General features: G+C 58.5%; 1 protein-coding gene across 1 annotated transcript; it reads left to right on the top strand.

The window, feature by feature from the left end:
* Positions 1-217: 217 nt before the first annotated feature.
* Positions 218-15,151, top strand: ZNF653 (zinc finger protein 653). Its single transcript, XM_068979936.1, has 9 exons — positions 218-516; positions 4,410-4,453; positions 6,301-6,516; positions 11,371-11,982; positions 12,124-12,304; positions 12,389-12,500; positions 13,563-13,677; positions 14,401-14,500; positions 14,750-15,151. The coding sequence occupies exons 1-9, from the start codon at positions 218-220 to the stop codon at positions 14,925-14,927; spliced, it is 1,857 nt and encodes a 618-aa protein (XP_068836037.1). The 3' UTR covers positions 14,928-15,151.
* The last annotated feature ends 75 nt before the right edge of the window (positions 15,152-15,226 follow it).

Raw genomic sequence — 15,226 nt, 5'->3', positions numbered from 1 at the left:
TTCCGCCTCTTGTTTACTCAAAAGTTTAACAAGGGATTAAGAAGAGGGAGTTGTTGCAAGCGTTCGTCGCGCGCATGCGCAGCTTCTGCTCTCGGTCTCCTTTTGACGCCGTGGGGCAGTGAGAGTCCATCAGAAATTTCCCGCCGGCGCGGAACATGCGCGCCACTTCCGGCCGGGCTCCTAACAACGGGGGAGGCTGGTAACCAGGGAGGGGGGGATGGCGGAGCGGGCGCCGGAGCCCGAGGCGGAGGCGGAGGCTGAGGCGGGCGCAGGCGGGGAGGCGGCCGCCGAGGAGAGCGCTGCGGGCCGCAAAGCGCGGGGCCGGCCACGGCTTACGGAGTCGGACCGGGCCCGGCGGCGGCTCGAGTCCCGGAAGAAGTACGACGTGAGGCGCGTGTACCTGGGAGAGGCGCACGGGCCCTGGGTGGACCTGCGGCGCCGCAGCGGCTGGAGCGACGCCAAGCTCGCCGCCTACCTCATCTCGCTGGAGCGCGGCCAGCGTAGCGGCCGCCACGGGTGAGGGGGCCCGGCCTGAGGGTGGGAGGGAGTGAGGGAGGAGACGCCCCCATCCCCCGCTGAGCCTGGCCCCGCCCCATTTGCCCCCAGGCCCCGCCCATGGCACCTGTGAGCCCCGCCTGGCGCCCCGGCGGCCGGCCTGGGTCTCCGAGTGCAGGTCCTGGGACGCGCCTGGCTCGCGGCCCCACCTCCCGTCGCTCCGACTGCCCAATCCTAGGATGCATCCAGCTTCTCGACCCGCCTCCTGGGCCCTTGGCCCCGCCCCCTAGGGCTCTGGCTGCCCAATCCTGGTATGGGACCCACCTCCAAGCATTCTAACGGCCCAATCTCTGGAGGGGCGGCCCCGCCCTTCTGAAGCCTCACGGTTCTGAGGTCTCCACTGGCCCCAGGAACCTCAAAGGCCTCATCCCCTTAAACCTCCACAGTGTAGCCTGGGGCTGTGACTGAACATCCCAGGGCTCCCAGCCCTAACCATCCTGAGGCTTCAGTGACCCACCTGGCATTTCATGGGGTCCACTCCCAGAAACCAAGGCCGCATACTCCCAGAGGACCCCTTACAATCCCTCAACCTCTTGGCTCTTGGGGAACACATCTGCCTAGGGAGACTCGGGTGAAGAGGAAACCCCAAGTTAGCTGCTCAGGTGGAGGGCAGAGGTCTTTATGGAACCTTGGTCTTAAAAATGACCTGTAAGGAAGGAATTTTTCTGTTTCTGCCTTATAGGTTGATGTGATGATTAAATGAGTTAAATTACACCCAAATGCTTAGAACAGTGCCCGGAACATAGTGAGCTGTCCGGATATTAGCTGTTAACAATGTTTGTTTCCTGTCGCAAGCAATGCTGCAACAAAACCCTGATCTGCCCTGGTTTTCATTTGTATACATTTACACATTTCTCTCAGAGGAGATTCTGGGGATCAGGAGTCAACCAGAACCTGCTGAATTATACCCACTCCCTCCGCAGGGTAGCAGGCTGGCTTATATGCCCAAGAAAGAGCAGGGCAGGAAATGCTAGGAGCTTATACAACTTTAGGCCAGTGTCACAACTACTTGGAGTTTCTGATTCAGTTAGTCTGGGTAGAGTTGCAGATCCTCTATTTTTTCTGAAGAGCTGAAGCTGTTTAGCTGGAGTGGAGAACCACTGGCCAGAGGGAGCCCCGGGAGGTTCCTAAGCTGAAAGTTATGTTTCCAGAAGCTTGTCTGGCCGAGCTGCAGCTGTGTGGGCCTGCAGGACTGGGGCAGGGGCACTGAGACACCCAGGCTGTGTGTGGTGAGGCAAAACCTGGCCTCAGGGCACGCAACATATGAGTAATCCAGAAAATACACTCAGGGAAGTTTCTTCTTTTAAGCTGCATTGCATTTCTGTGTGGGAGGCACTGCAATTATCCCCACTTCACAGATAAGAAAACTGAGGCCCAGAGGGGACAAAACCTGCTTGAGATTACATAGGCAGTCAGTAGCAAAGATGAGACTTGAACTCCGGTCTGAGTGACACCAAGCCTGTCTCCACCACGAAGTGAAGTTCCCAGCACCCCAGCCATGGTGAGGCTATGAATGGGTGAAAGTGGTCGTGGGTGTTTAGATTTGGGTTTGGGTGAGAATTGAGGCAACCAGTCTGGCCCTTTGGAGAGGAGGTGGGGCCATGGGAGGGCATAGAGCCTCCTGGGATGGGACACTGGGGCACAGATTCCTGGGCAGAGCCTGAGCAGGAGGGATAGAGGAGCTCAGAGGAGCTGTTCTGGGACCAGACTTGGAGTATGGGAGCTGAGACATGTCATCAGGCTGGACAAGGGTTAGAGAGGGTGGGCATTGGAGCTGAAGAGAGACCCTAGACTCTCTGTCAGGATATTTGTGGCAAGAGGGTGGTCCCAGGCACAGTAAGGAGACCAGTGTCCCAGGTCCTGGCTCTGTGACAATATTGAGACTCATAATGGTCATCATTGGGCTTCCCAGGTGGCTCAGTGGTAAAGAATCCACCTGCAATGCAGGAGACTTGGGTTCAATCCCCTGGAGGAGAAAATGGCAACCCACTCCGGTATTCTTGCCTGGGAAATCCCATGGACAGAGGACCCTGGCAGGCTAGAGTCCATGGGGTTGCAAAAGAACTGGACACGACTGAGCAACTAAATAACAATGTGATCATCATCACCATTTGCTGAGTGAATAATTACCAGGCTCTTTATAATGCCTATAATGTCGTGCCAACCCCGTGAAGAAGGTACTGTTATGAGCCCCACTACAGATGGGTAAACTGAGGCACAGGGAGGCAGGGTTGCTCACCCACTGTCCCAGAGCCTGCTGCTATGGTTTAGATGAGGAAAAGCAGAGAAGCAGTCTGAATCAGGTGGGCAGACCCTGAAGCATGGTGGCAGGAAGGTAGAGGGAGGCCCTGGCCAGTCCAGGAGAGATCGCTCTAAAGCATCTCAGAATGTGTGCTAGACTGCAGCTGGGAGGCCCACGTGGGGTCAGGAATCTGCTTGGCAGATCTGGTGGCCATCCTGGTATGGGAGACCATGGGGTCCCCCCTGCCTTTGGGCTCCCCCAGGCCATGGCCCACGGGGGCACACAGTGAGTGTGGGGACCCAGGCAGGGCAGGGGAAAGCTCTGGAGGCAGGTGGACACAATGGCATGGCCTTTGGGCAGGACCCTCGTCGAGTAGGCCATTAGGGCCTGACCGTCTCCCCAGGACTCTGGTCCAGCCTCAGGGGCAGAATGTGCAGGACCTTGGATGGGGCTGTCTGAGGTCAAGTCTATGATGGTGCTATTGGGTAGCAACTGACTACAGACTCAGTGGCTTTAAAATTACACAGAATTATGATCTCACATTTCTGTAGGTCAGGTGTCTGGCACATTGTAGCTGGATCCTCAGCTCAGGGTCTCAAGGCTGAAATCAAGGTATCAGCCTGATACACCATTGTCGCCTAGAGGCTCACCCAGGGAGAGACCTGCTTCTAAACTTGCTCAGAGCTTTGGCAGAATCCATCTCCTCAGGGCTGTATGGCTGGGGTTCCTGCAGTCTTGCTGAGCCATTTTCAGGTCCTGGCCCCTCACAGGTCCCCTTGCTCTCTGTCTCCAGTCTCTGGCTTCAGGCCCCCTTGCTCTCTGTCTCCAGTCTCTGGCTTCAGGCCCCCTTGCTCTCTGTCTCCATTCTCTGGCCTCAGGCCCCCTTGCTCTCTGTCTCCAGTCTCTGGCTTCAGGCCCTCTTGCTCTCTGTCTCCAGTCTGTGGCTTCAGCAGTGCATTTATTATTGTTATTAGTTTTACTCATTTACTTTTGGCTGTGCTGGGTCTTCGTTGCTTCAAGGGCTTTTCTCTAGTTGCGGAGAGTGAGGACTACTCTCTAGCTGTGGTGTGTGGGCTTCTCACTGCAGTGGCCTCTCTTGTTGCAGAGTACAGACTCCAGAGTGTGCAGGCTTCAGTAGCTGCAGCACATGGGCTCAGTAGTTGCGGCTCCCAGGCTCTAGAGCACAGGCTCAGTAGTTGTGGCCACAGGCTTATTTGCTCCACAGCATGTGGGATCTTCCCGGACCAGGTTTGGAACCTGTGACTCCTGCACCGGCAGGCAGAGTCCTCAGCGTTGAGCCAGCAGTGCACTTTTAAAGTCTCCCCTGCTTAGGTCAGGCTCCTCAAATAAACTCCCTCTTGATAAGTCTACTTCCCAGTCTGGGGACCCTGGGCGGCCAGCCTCATGCTGAGGGCCTCAGTTTCCCACTCTGTGAGGTCGGTGATGATGGTAGACCCCATTCCAGGGCAGCAGAGCCCAAGTGGAGCCACCGTGGACAGCAGGCCAGGCCCAGGAAGCAGAAGCTTCCATGCTGCCCTACGCGAGCAGGATTAGGGTCTCACCATCATCAGTCCCCAGGGTCACTCCCCACTGCCTCCTCTCTCTGTTACAGGAAGCCTTGGGAGCAAGTCCCTAAAAAGCCAAAGCGGAAGAAAAGTAAGTAGGGCTGCAGCCAGGGTGGGGGTGGTGATGGGAGTAAGTGGCTTTGTGGCTGGTTCCCACCCTCCCTCCCTCGCAGATGGTTTATGGAGGGCCCACGTGTGCCAGGCACCATGTGAGATGGGGCAGACTCAGCCCTGCCCTCCCAGAGCCCACAGTCTCACGGGAAAGATGGGGAGGGTGGGGGCAGGCCAGGCAGGCCTGGGGTGGGGATGTAGGGGCACCAGGAGGCCCAGAGGAGAGTCCTGACCCAGCCTGGGGCTTGGGTGGGAGTGAGGCCAGGAAGGGTCGGAGGCAACCTGAACCAGTGCTGTGCCCAGCGGGAGTGCTCTCATTGCCCCCATCTGACCCAGAAAGGCTGAGTCACTGCCCAAGCTGCACAGCCAGAAAGTGGCCAGGCCAGACCGCAAACCCAGGTCTGTGCATCTCCCAAGGGGTCCCGTCCGCTCCTCTGCTCTCCTGCCCGGTGCGTGGGAGTCAGCCAGGGAGGAGCCAGGCAGAGCAGAGGGAACTGTTTGTGCCCCAGCCTACAGGGCGTGTGGTATGCCAGGCTCGAGGGGAGCCGGGTGTGGGCTGTTGAAACAGAGGCTGGAGCTCCTGGTCCCAACCCCCTGGCCAAGACCCCGAGCCGTGGGGCAGTGGGTCTTAGGCCACATCCAGCAGGGTGAGGGCCTGTGGTCCAGGGACATCCGTCTGATGTCAGTGAGCCCCTCCCCTTCCCCTTCTCATGGTCAGTCGCAGAAGCTGAGCTAAGACCGTGACTCCCAATCCCAGAGGAGATAAGGAGACAAGTGCTGGGTGGGAGAAGTGGCTGCTGGTGGTACCCCATGATCATCACTGGGTTGGTGGCCCCAGCACCATCCCTAGCCCCCAGGACCTTTCCTAGACCCCCCTTCATCCCCCAGCCTGGGAAGTCAAGGGCACACCTTCCTCCCCGTCGGCTGCAGGACTAGGATCATCACAGGAATCTTAGGTACCATTGCCTGTCTTGGGCCCTATCGATGTCGTCACTCCCTGCCTCCGGCAGCCCTTAGGAAGTGGGGACCATTATCCTCCCCCTGCCCAGAAGGGGAAACTGAGGTTCAGAGAAGCTGAGTGGCTTCTGGGAAATGGCAGAGCTGGGATTTTAGCCCAGGCAGTCCAGCTCCAAGGGCGAGGGGCAGGGCAGGTGTCTGGAGGAGGAGGGCAGAACCCTTGCAGAGGCCCTAAGGCGGGACCATACTTCTGTAGGTGAGGATCTGGGAGGAGGCCCTGAGCCTAGAGTGGAGTGATCAGCGGAGCAGTGGGAGGAGGTGATGGCAAGAGGTGACAGGGCAGGACATGCAGGGCTTGGGAAGCCTCGGGGAGGTCTTTGGCTTTTACCCCCGGTGAGATGGGAGCCCCAGTAAATTCTGACCAGAGAAGGGTGGTGACTTGACCCAAGTGTTCAGAGGTGCCTTCTGTCAGCCGTGGTGGGTAGGGGCAGAGGTGAAAGCTGGAAGAGCAAGGTGCAGCGACTGAGTTGGGCAGGCAGGAGACGCTGAGCTGATGAGGACGATCCTAACTGTAACCGGCGGCTGACAGTCGCCGTGCACCTGCCAGGCACCAGGCTTTGTCGTGTATAAGACTCGACTCCAGCAGTGGGGACAGTCCCTGGGTAGCCTCTGTTGTCTCCAGGGCAGGTCTTACGTTTCTGAGCCTCAGTTTCCTCATCTGTGTACTGGGGACAGGCCCGGACAGGACTCAGGAGGGTGTCTTAACCTCTGGGGAGCCGTAAGGCCGAGGATGGTTCTGGGGGCCCCGCTGCTGGGCGGGGTTGGGGGGCAAGCACTGCCCCTCACGCTGCCTCGCGCCTGTGTGTGCAGGGCGGCGACGCAATGTGAACTGCCTGAAGAACGTGGTGATCTGGTACGAGGACCACAAGCACCGCTGCCCCTACGAGCCGCACCTGGCTGAGCTGGACCCCACCTTCGGCCTGTACACCACAGCTGTGTGGCAGTGTGAAGCCGGGCACCGCTACTTCCAAGACCTGCACTCCCCGCTGAAGCCGCTCAGCGACTCGGACCCCGAGAGTGACAAAGGTGGGTCTGCTGGGGGCGCAGGGAGGGCGCACCATGGCCTGCGGGGTCTGGGGCTCTGCCAGCATCAGGCCAGCATCACAGACCTCACAGCAAGTAACACGGCCCTGGCGTTGGGTGATCTTGCCGTCCTTGAGTCCTTACAGAGCCCAAGGGCTGGTCGCCATTCTGCGAAGGGACCACCAGGGCATGGCGCAGTGTGCCCAAGGTCAGGGGCAGGCAGGGGTGGGATCCAGAAACCCAGCTCAGCAGCTGGAGGGACTGGCAGGTGCTGGGCCTCTCCTGGCCTCTTTGTTCTCCTTTGCTTCCTCCACCTTTTTCTCAGGAACCTCATTCTCTTGCCCTCCCTGTGCCCCACTCTCTGCTCTTGACCTTTCTCTGATCAAGAAGACCAGAGACCCACTTTCCCCTCCTATCTTTCTGTATTTCGTCCTCACTCTATCTGCCCCCCACATCATCTCGTGCCTTTTTCCTCTTCCCCCGCACTGTCTCTCCGCCATCTCATTTCCCTTTTCATCCCTTTATCCCTCCCCCACCACTGGCCCTGCGTGCTCATCTCTCACTGCCCCAGTCCTTCACCTGCCATCCCACACCGCGTGCATGTGCGCACACACACACACACGTGAGCCAGCGGCCTGCTCAGGACTGGGAGGGCCCCGTTGGCTCTGGTGGGGGAGCAGAGGAGACGTTGTGGGTGGTGAGGGGCTGCCCACCTGCCTCAGGGGCTTGGCACTAGAAGGAACCTGGGGCCCACTGCCAGGCACCCTGCTGGAGCTGAGGGTGGGGTCAGCCACCAGGGCTGGCAAGCATCTCTGAGCAGGTGGCGTCCCAGCTGGCCAAGGGGAAGCCGTGGGCGAGAGGTGTTCCGGGTGGGCACCCCGGCCAACGGCTGTCCCACGGTGTGTCAGCCAGGCTCCCAGAGAGCAGCCAGCCCCATGGCCATCTTGTCCTCCTAATGCCAGGCCCTGCCCTGAGCCACCCTGGCCCCTCCCCACTCCTTCATCATTAGCAGTTGAGGAAACCAAGGCTCCTGGGAGTCACGTGACTGGCCCATCTGGCTCTGTGTCTGGCTAGGTTGGGGGTGGTACCCAGAAGGGTCCCTTGATGGCCCAGCCCAACTGTGACACCAGTGGCTTCTGGGTCTGGGCTCTCAGGAATGAATCCTGGGAGCAGTTGGCCAGGTCTGTTGTGAGTGCTGGCCGGCGGGGAGGGGGAGGGAGTGGCTGTGTCCCTGTGCCAGCCCGGGCCCCTCAACAGCACCCTTACCAGCTCTCTGCCAAGGGTGGACCTCCTACCAGGACCACAGGATGCTGGTGGGTGTACGGCCAGTTCTGTCATTAATGTCATTATTAACTGGCAAGAAGTTTAGTGTCCACTTAACAGCTGGACATTGTCATTGGGGATCCAGGCACATGCCCTGGCCAGGCCCCAACTCTCTAGGAAGCTGCCCCTACTCCAGGGTGGAGCCACAGGGCTCAGTCTACCCTAAAGATTACAGAGTGTTAGAAGGAGGGGCAATCGGGACTTCCCTGGCGGTCCAGCAGCTAAGATTTCCTTGCTACCAATGCTGGGGACCTGGGTTCGATTGCTGGTGAGGGAGCTAGCTCCTACTTGCTGCAACTAAAGATCCTGAGTGCTGCGACTAAGACCCAGTGCAGTCAAATAAGTAAATATTTATTTTTAAAAAAAAGGGGCAATCCCCCCTACCCTACCCCTGCTGCTGCCTAGGGATGAGTCAAGGGTGGGTGGGGGAATATTATTATTCTATAATAATTATGATGGGAAACACTGATGAGGTGTTACCATAAGCTTACCATAGGGCTTACCGTAAGCCCTACTGTCCTATTTACTCATTTAAATACCCCCAAACACCCCCTGGGTAGGTGCCAAGTTAGCCCCAGGCTCAGAGAGGTTAGCAGGCACCCCTACTTTACACAGCTGGAGGAGTGGGCACTGGGATCCCCCTCCAGAGCCTGTATTCTCCACGTGACCCTCTGGGACTGTAGATGTGATATGTAGTACCCAGACAGTATACCCCAGCTGTGTCTCGAGTGAGTAGCTGAAGGGACAGTCATTCATTTGCCCAGTCCCCAGTTTCTTCCTGTGTGTGGACATTAGTACCAAATGCCTGGGTAAGATGCCTGGCCCTCTTGGCCTTCATCACAGCCTTGGTCTTGGATTCCCTCATTCTTACAAACTTGAGCTCAACGTGGACCAATCAGCTGGTATCCTGTGCACAGGGACAACCCCCCTCCCCCATCTGTTTACCGTCTAGAGAAGCAGACAGTAAACAAGATAAACAAGTAACACCGAGAGTGAAGTGGAAGTTGGCAAGTATTGGGGAAAAAAACAGGAGAGAAAAGGGTGCAATTTGAAACAAAGTGGTCCAAGGCATCCCTGAAGAAATACCACTTGAGGAAGGTTGTGATGGAGATGAGGGAAGAGCCCACACAGGCATCTGCAGAAAGAGGATTTGGCAGAGCGAGTGGCCAGTGCAAAGGTCCTGAGGCAGAAACCTGCCAGCATCTCCAGGTATGGAAAGGAGGACAGTGGGGCTGGAGAGGAGGTGACGAGGGCAGATTGCAGGCTCTGTGGCCATGGAAGAGTTTGGCTGTTATGCCAAGTCAGTTGGGAAGGGCATTAACTGAGGTAAGGCCAGAGGCTGACACAAATGCACCACACCTCCTGTGACCTGACACAGCTCACTTCCACTCTCGTTCCACTGGGACTCAGCTGTATTGCCACACCTAACAGCAAAGGCTGCTGGGACATGTAGTCCACCAGGTGTCAGGAGGAAGAGACGGGGGTGAGGGGGTGCACAGTGGGGTTGTTCGGTGAGCAGCTGGCCTGTCTCTTCCACAGGAAGCAATGAGCAGATTCTTAGAAAGGGAGGTGACCTAAGCAGGTGTTCACAGGCTCCCTCTGACCCTGAAACAAGACAGGCTTAATGGGGGACAAGGATGGGAGCAGGGGCACCCAGGAGAAAGAAGTGCATGTTCTGGGCTGGTGGGACTCTGCCCAGGATTTGCAGGGCGGGGATAGGAGAAGCTGCCTGCCCGGGGATGTATTTTGGAAGCAGGGCCAACAGGTTTTGCTGACAGATTGGAAGTGGGTGTGAAAGGGAGAAGTCAAGAAGAGCCCCAGGACTTTGGCCTGAGCAACTGGACAGGCATAGCTGCCACTGGCTTAGATAGGGGTGTCTTTGAGCCTTTCTCTGAGGGGAGATTCAAACCAGAATCTGAGACGCCCATAAGACCCAAACACACACCAGAGAGAGCAGTGGAGGACGCAGTGAGGTGTGACAGTCTGCACCTCCACAGGAGGTTCAGGTGAGAACTGTCCACCGGAGGCACCAGGCTATGGGGAGAGATGGCACTATAATAAAAATAGATGCAGGCAGACCTAGGCAACATTGCAGATTTGATTCCAGACCACCTCAATAAAGCAAATATCAAAGTAAAGCGTGACCCATGAGCTTTTTGGTTTCCCAGTGCATGTAAAAGTTATGTTTACACTAAACTGTGATCTGTTAAGTGTGCTAGAGCATTGCAGGGGAAAAAAAAGGTACATTCCTTAATTTAAACATACTTTATTGCTGGGGGATTCCCTGGCAGTCTAGTGGTTAGGACTCTGATCCCACTGCAGAGGGCATGAGTTTGATCTTGGTTGAGGAATTAAGATCCTGCATGCCACACACCTGGGGAACAGTCCAATGAAGTGACTCATGGAGGAGCCCCTAGATAGCTTTAGGATGGGAGCCTGTCACTGGTGGCAGCTCTCAGCCCTGCCCCCAGCCCCCAGAAGCAGATGGGAGCTGGAGAAAGTGAAATTCACTCAGTTGTGTCCAACTCTTTGTGACCCCATGGACTGTAGCCCGCCAGGCTCCTCCATCCATGGGATTCTCCAGGCAAGAATACTGGAATGGGTAGCCATTTCCTTATAAAAACTTTTGGGAATTGCCTGGTGGTACAGTGGTTGAGACTCTGTGCTTCTACTGCAGGGGGCACAAGTTCCATCCCTGGTCAGGGAACTAAGATCCTGCACACCCTGCAGCGCAGCCAATAAATAAATACATAAAGTTTTAAAAACTCTTTTAAACAGTGAGGTTCTGAGAGCTTTCAGGTTGGTGGACATGCTGAGGTGCTGGGAGACTGGTATGTCTGTAGAGAGCCTCGCAGCTCCATGACAGGCCCCACACACACATACATAATTACCTTGCCCTGTGTTTTTCTTCCATCCTGCAAATGCTGAGATGTATCCTTTATAATAAAACTGTAATCAGAAGCAGATCACTTTCTTGAGTTCTGTGAGTTGTTCTAGCAAATTATTGAAACTGAGCAGAGGTCTGCCGGAACCTCCACTTTATAGCCGGAAGTATGGGTGATCTGGGACTTGTGACTGGTATCTGAAGTGGGGTCAGTCTTGTGGGACTGAGTTCTTTAACATACGGGGTCAGACGCGGTCTCCGGACAGATGGTGTCAGAACTGAATCCAATTGTTGGACACCTGGCTGGTGTCCAGGAGGAGGGCGGTGTTTAATGCAGCCAGCCCGACCAATGTGCTGGGGTGAGTGGAGAGCTGAGGAGAAGCCCCAGCGAGAGCTTGCCAGGCCCATAAGAACAGAAAAGGCTGAAAAGGAGCCACCGGGAGGAGCTAGGAAGCCTGAGTGTGGGTCTGGGGGCTGAGGCAGGGGAGTATCCCAAAGTGCAGGGGCAACAGTGGAGGATATGGGACTGAGCTGACCACTCTTACAGGGGAGTGGCAGTGCCCAACCCCTGGGGCCGGGGGGCTTCCCACAAATACCAGCTGCTGCTGTTGTACACTGTTGTAACCATCCCCTCTCCTCTGTCACCACAGTGGGCAATGGCCTGGTGGCCGGCAGCTCTGACTCGTCCAGTTCCGGCTCTGGCTCTGACTCCGAGGAGCCCCCCGAGGGCCAGCCAACCAAGGCGACAGTAGCCACGGCGGCAGTCACACCCACCAGCCCGGCAGGCAGCAGTGGGCTCATCACACAGGAGGGCGTGCACATCCCTTTCGACGTCCACCATGTGGAGAGCCTGGCCGAGCAGGGCACCCCGCTATGCCCCAACCCGGCCAGCAGTGGGCCGGAGGCCCTGGAGACAGTGGTGTGCGTGCCCGTGCCCGTACAAGTGGGCCCGGGGCCCGGCACCCTCTTTGAGAACGTGCCCCAGGAGGCACTGGGTGAGGTGGTAGCCAGCTGTCCCATGCCAGGCATGGTGCCCGGGTCGCAGGTGATCATCATCGCCGGCCCCGGCTACGACGCCCTCACAGCTGAGGGCATCCACCTCAACGTAGCAGCCGGCAGCAGTGCCCCCGGAGGGGGCCTGGGCGATGAGGTGCCCTGTGCCATGATGGAGGGCGTGGCTGCCTACACACAGACAGAGCCAGAGGGTGGCCCACCCAGTACCATGGACCCTGCTGCCATGACAGGCATTGAGACCAAGAAAGGTCTGGGGGGGCCATGCCAGTCCGGGGGCTGGAAGGGGGGCACATTGGGACCTGGCGAGGGGAGGGCGAGGAGTGACCCCAGAATGAGCTCCTCAGTAGCCTTAGTCCCCATGGGCATTCACTCTGTGTCCACCCCCATAGAGAAGGAGGACCTGTACGTGCTCAAGAAGGAGGAGAAGGAGGAGCTGGTGGCCCCCGAGATGGCTGAGCTGGCTGCGACGGTGCCTGAGAGCGCCGAGCCTGAGGCCGAGGCTGACGGGGAGGAGCTAGAGGGCAGCAACATGTCCGCCATCATCTACGAGATCCCCAAGGAACCCGAGAAGTGGGTGCCAGGGTGGGCGGGGGCAGGGAATAGGAGCAGCTCTTGGGGCAGGAGCTCCAACACCACAGGCTCCTCTCCCTCTAGGAGGCGGCGGAGCAAGAGGTCGCGGGTGATGGATGCCGACGGCCTGCTGGAGATGTTCCACTGCCCCTACGAAGGCTGCAGCCAGGTCTATGTGGCCCTCAGCAGCTTCCAGGTGAGTGCCCCACCCAGGTAGGCCCGGCAGGGCTGCCTGTGCAAGGCGTCTGGGCACTGTGGCTCATGGGGCGAGGCCTCCAGGTGCCACTGGCCTGTCTCGCATGCACCCACCCGGCCCCAGCTGGTCTCAGCCTCACCACAGAGAGGCAGGCATCGCCTCTGTGCCTTCCCCTCCTCCTCCAGCCCCGCCCATCCTGCCTCCTTCGGCCAGCCACTGCCTCTGCACACCCTGTATCCTGCCTGGCCCCAGGGGCTCCCCCCACACTCCCCCTCTTCCAGTACCTGAACTCTCCCCACCTCTGCCCAGGCCACCCTGTCAGCTCAGGGTGCCTTCTCTCCAAGCTTAACTCTGTGTGCCCCTCTGCCAGGAAGCCCACCCTACTTCCCTCCTCACCCCCGTCACTCACTGCACTACCAGGACATACCTGCAGTGTGCCCCCTGGGGTCTGGAGAGGGTGCCCTGAGAGCAGAGACAGAGTTCCATCACAACCCCACTCCTGGCTCAGGACATGGCTCCAAGAGAACTCTGAATTTGCCAAGTCATGTTTTCATTAAGCACGTATTGAGCCCCATCTGTGTGCCAGGCCTGGTGCTGCACGCTGGAGTGGTTGTGCCAGTGAGTTAAAGAATGAAAGAACAAAGGAATGAATGACTTGGGGGCTGCCTGCTCCAGGCTCTGGGGGCAGCTCACCAGCACAGAAAGAGTCACTGTGGGGCTGACAGCCCTGGACTCCAGTCCTAGCCCTGTCACTGCCCAGCTGTAAGACAAGACCAAACCACTAAGCCTCCAGAGCCTCAGTTTCCCCATCCACAAGCTGGGCTGGTGGCAGCCCCTTCCCGTGGTTCTGATGAGGCTGACCGATGCCCTAGCCCAGAGCCTGGCTGGAGCAGGTGCCCAGTTAAGCTGCTCTTTGATCTCAGTTGTGGCCCTGGGTCCCAGCTTGGATCTGGGAGTCCCTCCCAAGGGCAGGGGCAAGCCCGAGCTGGCCCCCATCTGTCCCCACCCTGCAGAGCTCCGAGGTGGGCCCGTGGCACCCACTCCTGCCCCTCTCCCCCCCAGAACCACGTCAACCTCGTGCATCGGAAAGGGAAGACCAAAGTGTGCCCTCATCCTGGCTGCGGCAAGAAGTTCTATTTATCCAACCACCTACGGCGGCACATGATCATTCACTCAGGTCAGGCCCAGGGCCCGGGTGGCAGCTTGAACTGCAAGCAGGGGGCCCTGGGCCTGGAAGCCAGGGCTGGGAGCAGGGTGCAACCTGGGCCTGGGGCTGCCTTTCTCAGAGCCGCCTCCATATCCACCGCAAGGGCCGGTGTGAGATGGTGGAAGTAAAGCAGTTCACTGGGCACATCCCCAGTGGTCAGTAAGCTGGAGCTGCATGGCCACAAGGACACCTGCTATTATGAGTCATGTGTAGCTGGGCAGGGGCTGGCTGCCTCTGCCATAGCTTAGCCCCTGGGCTCCCCACTTCCACAAGCAATGCTCATGTGGGAGTTGTTTCAGGACTGAGCCAGGACACTGAACCACCCCAGGGTAGGGAAGTGGACTGGAGACAGGATTTCTGTTGCGTCTGCCTCAAGCACCTCACTGACCAGGTCATAGCATATAGGTTCGTGGGGAGCGGTGGTGCCTCCCCACGTGCCCAGCGGGAGGGCACGGCTTCAGATTTTTCGAGAAGCCGGAACTTTGGATTTTTATGTGAAATCGCCCCAGTAGATGAAATATTCGGGTCAAACTCAGGCCCACTGTGGCTTGGCAGTTTGCGTCCTGTGCGCCTGAGGGATCCGAGTTCAGATTCTTGCTCTGCCCAATCGCCTGCCTTGGCAGCCTCCGAGCCTCCTGCGAGGATGAAGCCGCGCTTCATCTTAGCTGCCTTAGTTATCCTAGTCTTCTTCAGGTGTCCGCGAGTTCACCTGTGAAACCTGCGGCAAGTCCTTTAAGAGGAAGAACCACCTGGAGGTACACCGGCGCACGCACACGGGCGAGACGCCTCTGCAGTGAGTGACAGGCCGGAAGGCGGGGGGGCCCGCCCAGCGCAGTGCCTAAGACGGGTGACGTCCCCAGCGTTGCCTCTGGGGTTTCCAGAGTATCCCCGGGTGGCCCCGCCCCTTTCTGGGCCGGCCCCGCCCTAGTGGTTGGGCCCCGGTCCCCAAGGCGAGACGACCCCTCCCTGGTGCTGCTCTTCGGCCCCGCCCACTCTGACCCCCGCCCCCACCTCCCCGTGCCTCCTGCGGGCTCTCCCCCAGGTGCGAGATCTGTGGCTACCAGTGCCGACAGCGCGCATCGCTCAACTGGCACATGAAGAAGCACACGGCCGAGGTGCAGTACAACTTCACTTGCGAGCGCTGCGGGAAGCGCTTCGAGAAGCTGGACAGCGTCAAGTTCCACACGCTCAAAAGCCACCCGGACCACAAGCCCGCCTGATTCGCCCCGACCACTGAACGCCCCTATTTATTCGTCCGATTGGACACCATGCCTGGGCCTGTCAGGGCCGGGACATCCGCGGGGGGCCGCCCGGACCGCGGGCCGGAAGGAGGCGCCCCTGCTCCGCTCTAGGGCTGGGCCCCCGGGGCAGGTCCCCCACCCCCGCCCGATTTCTGGAGCTGGCCCCTAAGGTTGCACTGCTGGAACTGTGTCGAGAGAAGAGCGAGATTAAAGAGCCAGAAAGGAGATGTTCTTCCCTAGGCTTGATTATTGGGGGAAGGCGGGTGGGCCCCTCTCTG

This window comes from Capricornis sumatraensis, chromosome 9 (assembly GCF_032405125.1).
Source record: "Capricornis sumatraensis isolate serow.1 chromosome 9, serow.2, whole genome shotgun sequence".
NCBI classification, from domain to species: Eukaryota; Metazoa; Chordata; class Mammalia; order Artiodactyla; family Bovidae; genus Capricornis; species Capricornis sumatraensis.
This window is presented reverse-complemented; position numbering and strand designations above follow the sequence as displayed.